The following is an 11,133-nucleotide window of genomic DNA, read 5'->3' on the forward strand; positions in this document are numbered from 1 at the left end:
AACTAGTTATTACACACTAACGGGTTGTTTATTAAACACAACACATGCACCTCCGTGTTTTAATAATAGTAGAATAAACCTGTGAAGATGCGCAGGTCTGGTTCACTTCCGGTTCTAGGTTTCGGTCTGGTTTCCGACCCACAGAGGGCAGTAGCGACGCTTTCTATCTTTTATCACGACTGACCCGCGCAACTCGCGTGAGACGAGGTAGGCCGTAATCTTGTTTTTTTCATTATTCTGCATTATAACCATATTATACATTGTGCAAACTATGCATTGGCTACAGGATTTGCGTGCAAAGTATATTAACGCGTGCATCTGGCGTAGTTTTAACGTCGAAGGTAACACAATGTTACTTCTGCATCGGTTGTCGGTGCGTTAGCTAGCTAGGCTAGGCTAGTTACTAACGTTAGCCTCCAAGCGTCAACTTGGAGCTGTAATATATTCTAATGTTATTTCTGCCTTTCAAACAACTATATAAGTACGGGCGGTTATTTACCACGGTTACGACGTTTACATATATTAGTGAAACGAAGTAAAATATGCAGTATAGTTATAAACAAGCGCTGATAGCCTAGCTAACCTGCTAATATAACGTTAGCCTGGTTGGCTGAGACGCTCTGGCGCCATCAGTCATCGATTTGAAAGTGCAACTCAATGTTGTATGCATGAACGTCACTTTACACTTTATATATATATTGATGTATGTATTTTTCCTGATTTCTAGCAAACAAATTAAGACGACGAACATCTGAGACACAATGAGTGTTGACGTGAAGAAACTGAAAGTCAATGAACTAAAAGAGGAGCTCAAGCGCCGCGGCCTGGACACCAAAGGCCTGAAGGGAGAACTGGTGGATAGGCTGAAAGCCGCTCAGGAGGCTGACTCTCGGGGTGATACCTCAGACCAGGGAGAGCAGGAAGATCAGGACTTCAAAGAAAACGAAGAAGATGGAGAGGAGGATGAACCAGAGCAACAGGGTGAGCCCCGTGGATGTTGTTTCTTTAATATCGGCCATTGACGTTAACGCATTTTTAGATTATTGTTACAGCTACTGAAACATCGAAGTGCAGTTTATTAAAAACTGTATTTATGCATATACTTTTACAGTGATCTGTAAGAGATAAACATTAATATCTGTGTTATATAAATAATAATAATATATCGAATTTATATAGCGCTTTTCAAAACACAAAGCCGCTTGAATATAAAGTATCCTCTGAATGTAAGGAATATGCTTTGATGCATTCAGTATGAAAATGTGCAGCAGTTACAGTAGGCGGTGCTTGTGTAGTTATGTATAAGTAATTCTTATAGTTAGACATTAATTCAGAGTGACCAGCTGGAGGTATGATATGGACAGTACAGAAGTGTGAACCAGCAGCCTGGAGGTAGGGGCATTTCCTGTGCAGGTGTGGTATTTAAAACTTAAGAATGTTAGGTCAGTGTCTTCTATCTAAATATTATGCATACATTAATCATTACTGGTTAGAGTTAAGTGCACTCTCTATACAAACATTAACTTGCAACAGGGTTATTTTTTTAATCTGAATTTACTTTATTTTTATATACGACTTTATTGCAAACAATCCTTGGGTTCTGGTCCGTCTCTGATGGAATATTTAAGAGGTCAAAGTGTACTTGCAGATGAGTAATATAAAAAAGTTGAGTTCATGTTTTTCTGTTTTTACGAGCCTAAATGATTTGGGTCTGCCCCTTTTCAGATGCAGAAGTAGCTGAGGACAATGGTGCAGGTGATGATGATGATAATGATGAAGGTGAAGGCGATAATGATCATGGTGAAGGCGATAATGATCACAGTGAAGGCGATGGTGAAAATGTTGCCCCTCAAGAGGAAGATGAGGGTCGAGATTCAGGTGGTTACTATGAGGACGAGGAGGCAGAAGGCGAGCCTTATGAGAGTCGTCCAACTTCAGACTCGGGTCACAGCATGCCTGACTTACCACCAGATGTTGACGCACAGAAATCCAACGTGTCAGATGAACAATCCAAGCCTGTGCCAGAGCCAGAACCTATGGAAAAAGATGTGAATGAACCAGGTGATTTCCAGCTGTTTTTCAACTAGACATGCAATAATAACCTATAGGCGATTAGTGAAGTGTTTTTGCCTACCGATACATTTTGTGACATGTTGTAAAGTCTGTTCAACTTTCAACTATTTTATAAAATATTACCTTGATTTCATGGTTATCTCATGAAGTGTTGACCATCAGAGTAGTGAGGATATAAATCAAGTTGAGAGAGGTGAACTCTGCCAAGACAGCAAAGTTTTACTAGTTATTAATATTAAATTCATCAGTGGAACAATTAGTATTGTCCCCTTTATTTGCTTCACTTTGTGGCTGCCAGCTTCCTCTAAATTGTTCCTAATATGTTGTCAGCAGGAAAGGAGACAAGGGCAGGGCCCTTAACAACTTAATATGGAATATGTATGGTGATAACTCAAAGCATTCCAATTTATTAGTTACAGTTGCACAATTAAAGGGGTTTTAGTCGCACCGTGATTAATAGTTTTGGGGGTTTATAATATCACATATTTGGTGACGCTGTCAGGGATGTTTGCCTTCGACTATAGTTAGCAGTGGTGTACATGTTTTGTCCAGCTTAAGTTACAGGCAGGGGGAGGACAGACTAATAGAAACACCTCTTCTATATTGTCAGAGCGTGTTTTTAAACGTCTCAAAATAAAATGCATTTAAAAGATGTGCATTTTGACCAAGCCTAGTTCTATTTTAGGGCTGCGTGATGTAAAGAAAATCAAATATGTAATTCTTTTGACTAAATGTATTGATATTGATACCGCATAGCTATTGTAGGTTTAACTTTGGGTGCGTACACAATAGGGTTTTTGATAAATAATCATCAGTAATGTGGATATGATGACAAAGTGGGTAAAGGCAACAACAGCGAGAACAACCTGCCCAGCCTTAGCTCACTGTCAATGTTCATTTATCTTTTCAGAAATGAAAGTGGAGGTCAAAATGGAAAGTGACCCTGGAGCTGATGAAGACACAAAGCAGGACAGCCACAGGACAGAACAGCAGGACGGCCAAGATGGTGAACCTCAGGCTGAAGAAATCAAAGTGGAAGCTGATAAAAGCGGCCACCACGGCCGCAAGAGACCATACGAGGAGAGCAGGAGCTACAGCTACTACGAGCACCGCGAGGAGAAGAGGTATGCTCATCCTAAAATAGTTTTTTGTCTGTTTGGCAGTACAACAGGAGAATGTGGAAAATGTTATGTTGTTGACTCGTCTGGTTTATATGAATTTTGTCAATGAAAGTGTCTGTAAAGGCTGTTAACTTTCTACTGCTCATGTTCCACAGATCCCGCACTCCACAGCCCCCTGCTGAAGATGAGGAGGAGAACATAGATGACACTCTTGTTACAGTTGATACGTGTAAGTATAAGGATAAACTCCATCTCAGCTTGATTGTGTGTTACCTGCAGTGATAGTTGACGCTCCGTTTACATTTTTCTATCAGAAGGCGATAAGTGAATTCGGGAGTAGACTCCCGTTTCATAAGCCCCCCTTACAACTGATGCAGACAAAGTGTTAGATGCTGTCAACTCGGCCTGCTCCGCAATCTGTCATGTCACAACTCCAAGTGCCTTAGCAGATTTGTCCCATAGAGATATCAAAGATATAAAAGACTGAGCAATGGATCAAGAGAGGCTGAACATGCTGATTTTAACCCACAAGAAGCATTTTATGGTTCAACTGACACTTAATCTGCTCACCTCATACAGTTGCACAGCTAAGATTGTATTCATGCAAGTCTTTATCACGTTTTGCATTTGATATCCTGGAACTATCGGATTCGATAAACAACCCCATTTAAAAGAAATCTCTTTCCTTTCAGACAACTGTGATCTGCATTTCAAAGTGTCCCGAGATCGTTACAGTGGTTATCCACTGACCATCGAAGGCTTTGCCTACCTGTGGGCTGGAGCACGGGCCACGCATGGTGTCACGCAGGGCCGTGTATTTTATGAGATGAAGGTAATGAGTAAAACGTATCTTTCTGTAATGTTCAGGTGCTTTTAAAACTAGACGGACGCATGCGTCACGCATAAAACTAATAGGATAATGGTGCGCCGCTTTCTGACGGAGATAGGTGTTTAGTTTGGTGAAACATTGAGAAACTGTAAATACACTTTTTTGTATACTGTGTCCACATTTGACATAAGTGTCCCTGATGCATGAGAAAGGCTCTGTGTATTTATTATTGTCTAAACTGTGGATTACAAGCTCTTTTGTTTATCATTAACTAACATAGAGTATCTTTTTACATTTAAGCTCCCCATATATTGTAATTTGTGATATTGGGCTATACAAAATAAACTGAATTGAATTGAATATAAAAATCCCACATTGCCTAAGCTGAACGCTGTCTTGTTATTTTACTAAATTTAGGAAATTTCACTACCAATTATTGATAAAAAAACTTGCAGTGTGGCGCCTTGTTGCTGTTGTAGTGCACTAGATGTTCTTCACCTTGTTTTTGACCCAATTTGTCCCCTCGCTCTTCAGATCAATGAGGAGATTCCTGTAAAGCACCTGCCCAGTAGTGAGCCAGATCCCCATGTTGTCAGAATTGGATGGTCTCTCAACCACTGCAGCACTCAGCTTGGTGAGAGGAGCTACCAACCTAACAATCAAGATGGTGTTTAACATGTTGTGCTGTGGCTTAAAATAGCAACAATGCATCTGACCCTGTCTTGTTTTAGGTGAGGAGCCCCTTTCCTTTGGATATGGAGGAACAGGAAAGAAATCCGCAGACTGTAAGTTTGCAGACTTTGGTGAAAAGTTTGGCGAGAACGACGTCATCGGCTGTTACATTGTAAGTAATGGCATCAGTGATTCAGATACTTAATCTTTTTGACTGCATCATATTAGAATATTTTGAAATAACTGATTTATCATCCTTAACACAACAAAACAATTTAGTAAAATGCTTTCCTATTGTAGGACTTTGACACTGGTGAAGAGGTAGAGATGGGCTATTCCAAAAATGGAGTCTCACTGGGTGTGGCTTTCCGGACAACCAAGGAGGAGCTGGCAGGCCGTGCCCTGTTCCCTCACGTCCTGGTGAAGAATTGTGCCGTTGAGTTCAACTTTGGTCAGAGGCCGCAGCCGTACTTCCCCCCACCAGAGGGATACACCTACATCCACAATCTAGGAATGGAGGATAAGATCAGAGGCACAAAGGGACCTGCCATTAAATCTGAATGCGAGGTAGGGCAGCGAGGAAATTATCGAACAATATGTGTTTCTTTGTTTTGATTTTCAAGTTGTGATTGATTTGGTTACAGCGTCTCCTCGATAAGCATGGCAAGCAATTCCAAAAGTAAAGAAAACAAACAACAAAGCAATATAAATCAATGAGTGACAGTCCCTATAAAATATTTACTTTTTTACTGCACTTTTATATAATAATAATAATACATCAAATTTAGCGCTTTTCAAAACACACAGACGCTTTACATAAGGCATAGACATACAAAACTAAACTAAATAGAAAGACAAAGGGCAAAGAAACAAACAAATAGAACATTTCAGGTTTCGTTTTTTGTGGGGTTTAAAAGGAACAGGTCTTTAGGGGTAGAATTAACCGGTTTTCCTTGTTATCATGTTTCAGATCTTGATGATGGTCGGCCTGCCTGCCTGTGGAAAGACCACCTGGGCCATCAAGTATGCAGAGACTAACCCTGAGAAGAAGTACAACATCCTGGGCACAAATGCCATCATGGACAAGATGAAGGTGAACTACACAGTCGTACTCGGCCTATTGGTGATCACATTGTACTATTAGGACTACTGATGTTTATATCAATAATTACTGTGTATTAACTGGAGGTACCACTATTGGATCAAATTTAAGAAGGGGGAAAAAAACTACCTCCCAACCCTAATTCACACGTTCTGATCCATCGCTGTCTTACTTGACTATTTGTCCTGCAGGTCATGGGTCTGCGTCGCCAGAAAAACTACTCCGGCCGCTGGGACGTTCTGATCCAGCAGGCCACCCAGTGTCTGAACCGGCTGATTGAGATCGCTGCCCGCAAGAGACGCAACTACATCCTAGACCAGGTACTGCCCGCCCACCCACACTCTGCACTGATACTCGCCACAGTCAGTCAATGTGCCCTGATGATCACTCTCTCTAATGGCCTATTTATTTATCTTTCAGGGGGGCTCTGTGTATTATAGAGTAGAAGAAGCATTGATCACCCTCTTGTTTCTTGCTTGTCATGTACTGAAAAAGCAAATGATTAACAGCTCTCATAAGTGACAGAATATTTCATGTTTTCATCCCTCAGTATATTTGCACTTGCTATTTCTTGTCATAAAGTATTGTTTTGTCTTGTGAATTTCAACATTGTACAAGTAAACCATGACTATGTAAAGATGTTGAGAAACAAGTAAGCTCTGACTGGTGAGTAAGAAAAACACCTTCCGTTGCTAATTTAATAAGACAGAGTTGATAGCTTTTTTAAAAGCTATCTTAGTGAGATACATGGAACTTTTGAGTGTGTTTTTTAATTAATTGACCCTAAAGGTAAGTAATGACTAACAGTTTTTAGATTTTTAGATCCTTGTGTTCAGCAAATATGAAAAAGGTAGGTGGGTCTGATGGTGGACTGTCTTTTCTTTGGAAACTGTGAGTATGTGCAGGTAGGTTGTATCTGTCTGTTGTCTTGTCCGGGACTAGAGTCCGTATGAAGATCAGGTGAGTCGAGGTAAGTGGGGGGCTCCCGTCAGAATAGCAAGTTGTCGCTAAATTAAAATAGCCTTTTCGCTTATTATCCCAATGTTGGTTCGATATCAATAACATTAGCTGTGACGTTACTAAAGAATTGTTATTTTACTGAAATTCTAAAATGCATAATGTTGTAGTGTTGATTATCTGTTGGCCCTTGTAGAAATCAGTGGTTGCTGTAAAGTGAATAGGGGGTTCGCAGGAGGTACTTTGAGTTGTGCCCCCATCCAGAAACGTTAGCGAGACACCGTATGACGTTAACTTTATTCTTATCAGCTGCCGTGTGGCAGTTTGAGTTGTGATTTGCAACCAGTTGCATATTTAAAACACCGTATGATTTGTTGAGAATTGTTTTGAAGCATTGATTTCTTGAAGCAAAATGTTGCCCTATATAAATGTTTTTTACAATATGCTGTAACAGAGACAGTTAAGAGTCTATTTTTGGCATAAATTGCATTTTATACAGTGCCACGATAAAGGCTACGACTGGGGTAACTCATTTAAGTATTACATGCAAAAAATGGAAAATTTATATTTTTCACCATGTAAGGTTAAAAAAAACATATCTTGTTTATGGCAGCCTAAATGTGCATGTGGTGTTTTCCGCTTTCACAGTTTTCTTTTATCTTTTATTTAGTAATATGCAGTGGATTTGAACAAGAATTATGGTTCTAACCCTGCACTGATGAGCTGGATCAATATACATGTAATGAAAGCGGTAATACAGCAAGGCCTCACACATTTTATCATCCGTGACGATAATCTAGATTATTGAAATGGCGGACAAAATGCTCCAGAAATCTTCATCATTTGCTCACGATGGAATCAGTTTTCAAGTTGCACATTGTCACTGTACGAAGACGTAACTGTAAGCACAACTATTTGAATATATCTACTGTTGTTAATACTCTTAATAATGTCTCTGTGAAGTAACGATAGGAATGTTTAGTAAAGTCAGATTAAATATGGGTGGGGTCCCTCTTTTTATGTCAATAATTAACATCCCTCAGCAGCCACTGGACACCTGAATGTGCAGACAGTGAGGTAAGTCTGTGGAGTGACGAGAGGCCATTAGAACTTGAGTAAAAGCGTAGACTTGACATCCAAGCCAAACCTCTCTCACTTCATTATTGCAGGGTTCCAGCTTCCTTCCAGTGGAAAGCCATAACAAGTAAACAATAACAAACAAGCTTCTACTTCTTTCTTGTCACCATTGCTAGACAAATGTATATGGATCAGCCAGGAGACGAAAAATGCGTCCTTTTGAAGGTTTTCAACGCAAGGCTATTGTAATTTGTCCCACGGACGAGGATTTAAAAGAACGAACATTAAAGCAAACCAATGAGCAGGGGAAGGATGTGCCCGATCATGCTGTTTTAGAAATGAAAGGTAGGAACGCTGTGGAAACAACAAACAAAACACCAGATCTACTTTTTACTTTTCTATGTGTTGTCTCTAAAATCAAACTTGGAAGATCTCCCCCCTCCCGCCCCTTCCCCCATCATATTCTTTGGTCAGATATCAAACCTGGACTTTAAAAAAAAAAAAAAAAAAAAAAATTAACTCCACATGAATTTGATTCTTATTTTGCCCTCTATCTGCCACTCGCCATACAGCTTAATTCGAATGCACTGCAAACTGAGACGTGGGCCTTGCCGGGGTCAATGTAACAGTAGAGCTAATTTTGCACAATTTGCTTCCCTGAAAGGGATGTTTCCAAATAGCAAACTTACAAGCAGTCGCATGCTGAAGTTGTTGGAAGTAAATTTGTAACGGCATTACATCAGCTGTCCTTGGTTTGCAGTGCTCTTTCCTCTTCTCACCAACCTTCTAGTTGTCCCTTTTGTCCCTCTCCCCACCTCTACTGAACTCCCTCTCCTTTGTCTGCTTCAACAAAAGTTTCCTCCATGTTCCCCTGGAGGTGGCGTTTGTTCCCTTTACCCTGCCATCTGCTTTCATCCATCTGAAGTTAGTTTCTCTATGATTTCCACTGCCTCTGTATGGTTGTAATTATTTTTTCATTTTGTCTCCTGGTGGTGTGGCTGCTCTGGTCCTCACTACAACCCCCTCCCCCTTTCTTTCTCTTTCTCTCTCTCTCTCTGCCTTTCCATCCGTCTCTTGCTGGATGGACGGCCTCTCTCTCCTCCTCCTGTGGTCACCTCTGTCACTCTCCAAGCCAACTTTACTATCCCTGAGGCTTGCGACTTCCTGGAGGCGGTGACATTCGCTGAGCTGCAGTGCGACGAGGCTGAAAGTCTGCTAAAGCAGTACAATGAGGAGGGCCGCAAGGCTGGCCCACCCCCTGAGAAACGCTTTGACAACAGGCAGGGCGGGTTCCGCGGCCGCGGCGGCGGTGGTAACGGTGGCGGCGGTAGCTTCCAGCGATATGACAACCGCGATGGATCCCGCGGTGGCTACCAGAACCGCGGTGGAGACGGAGGCAGCGGGTACAGAGGAGGTGAGCAGAGCAGTAAACACATTTATCGCAATCATGCAAATCCATAGCTTCCTTAGTTCTGTGTTTAGAATGATACGCAAGACATCAAACTAGGCCTGGTATATAGTTTACTTTAATATGATGTATACTTCTATTATAACGCCACATTTCTGTTTATTTAGCAGGCTACAATCGTGGCAGCTATAACCAAAACCGTTGGGGCAGCAGCTACCGCGACGGTGGCGGCGATGCCCGTGGGAGTTATAACCGCAGCCAGCAGTCAGGAGGGAGCTACAATCGCCCGGCCTCTTACAGCAAGGGAGCATACAGCCAGGTAATTAACACACTCCTTTGGTGTATGGAACTGGAGACAATCCAGACCAAATTTAACAGCAAATGAACACAATCTCCTGAACCTCTTGTGCCACCTCCAGGGCTACAGCCAGAGCTACAGTCAAGGGTACAACCCTAGCAGCTACAACCAGAGTTACTATGGCAGCTACAGTCAGTACCCAGGATACAGCCAGAGCTACAGCCAGACACCTACCACTGCACAGACTTACAACCACCACCAGCAACAACCGCAGCAGCAGCAGCAGCAACAACAGCAACAACAGCAGCAGCCACAACAACAGCAGCAGCAGCAGCAGCAGCAGCAGCCACAACAGCAACCGCAGCCGCAACAGAGCTACAACCAGCAATATCAGCAGGTAGGCGATGACTGACGCACACATCTGGAAATCAAGTTACTGGTTACAGCGACTACCGTTGCATGCTCAAATGATTCCGTTTCATGCCCTTATTCTGGAAAATTCAACATTCCCTCTGAGCGATTAACATGGCTCATAAAAATAAATACTCCACTAATATTCCTGTCTTTCATACCATTTATATGCAGGTGTGTTTCTTCTAATCAGAAATGGACACACGTAAACTTGCTCTCAATGCTGTGCTTTCTTTCCTGTGTCTCTCCCTTCCCCCAGTACGCTCAGCAGTGGCAGCAGTACTACCAGAACCAGAACCAGTGGAACCAGTATTACAGCCAGTATGGCGGCTACCCTGGACAGGGCAGCCAGGGCTCATCTGGATCCCAGTAGCTTCGGTCTGCATCTGTACCTGCGTTCCACCTGTGTCCTAAACTGACCTCTGCAGCAAATTTGATTTTTGTACAGTCTCACATTAAGTCCCCAACCATACCTGTCTCTGTCTGGGTTAACACAGTAGCCTTCATTCCTCACCAATCAATGTACACACAAACTGTTACCAGTTTGCTGTTGTTTCTTTTCTTTTTTACTGAATGAAGTCTTACTCTACGCAGTGACCGTGAGGTGGTAGATGATAGGTATCATAACATCTAATGAATGTTATCTATTATGCATTTAATGTGGGTGTCTGTTTACCTGCAAACTCCACATTTCCTACAGATTGAAGAGGTTATTCTATATTTCTAGGATGCAAGATGTGACCGGGCAGGAAAAATACAGCAAGGCCTAAATACACTTGCTTGTTTTGAGAAGCTTAACAAAGAACAAAATGCATGCTTTTTACCCTCACGACCCTTTCCTATGTCTTTGCTCTTTATTTTTCAGTTTCCGAGTGAGCACATTTTATTTACTCCCAATAGACTTCAAACGTTATGGAACATTTTTTTATAGGTGTTGATACTGTAGTATTTAAGCGTTTAATTCCGTCTTTCATCGAATATTTTGCCACTTTGAGTAGTTGTATGTGCAGGTTTTCTTTTCTTTTTTATCCCCTTGTGATTGCTGTTCATTGAGTCAAGTAGTTAAATCCAGATGTCAAACAACATTTTTTTTTCTACCTGAAAATGGAAATCTGATAATGACCTGTTACCCATCTTCTTGTCTTTATACAATAAATGCAATTGTATACGCCTGGAGATGTTAAT

At 41.6% G+C, this 11,133-nt stretch overlaps 1 protein-coding gene across 2 annotated transcripts; it reads left to right on the plus strand.

The window, feature by feature from the left end:
• Positions 1–114: 114 nt before the first annotated feature.
• hnrnpul1 (heterogeneous nuclear ribonucleoprotein U-like 1) lies at positions 115–11,124 on the plus strand. 2 transcript variants are annotated; one of them, XM_034548229.1, is made up of 16 exons: positions 115–207; positions 728–981; positions 1,726–2,061; positions 2,984–3,197; positions 3,350–3,423; positions 3,887–4,026; positions 4,558–4,657; positions 4,755–4,867; positions 4,996–5,262; positions 5,666–5,788; positions 5,989–6,117; positions 8,008–8,176; positions 8,964–9,245; positions 9,407–9,558; positions 9,659–9,934; positions 10,208–11,124. In XM_034548229.1, the coding sequence occupies exons 2-16, from the start codon at positions 762–764 to the stop codon at positions 10,319–10,321; spliced, it is 2,709 nt and encodes a 902-aa protein (XP_034404120.1). In that variant the 5' UTR covers positions 115–207; positions 728–761; the 3' UTR covers positions 10,322–11,124. The 2 variants fall into 2 exon arrangements, with proteins under 2 accessions (XP_034404120.1, XP_034404121.1); XM_034548230.1 differs by having other exon boundaries at positions 9,410–9,558.
• Positions 11,125–11,133: the final 9 nt, after the last annotated feature.

The sequence above is a fragment of the Cyclopterus lumpus genome, chromosome 13 (genome assembly GCF_009769545.1).
Source record: "Cyclopterus lumpus isolate fCycLum1 chromosome 13, fCycLum1.pri, whole genome shotgun sequence".
In the NCBI taxonomy this organism is placed as follows: domain Eukaryota; kingdom Metazoa; phylum Chordata; class Actinopteri; order Perciformes; family Cyclopteridae; genus Cyclopterus; species Cyclopterus lumpus.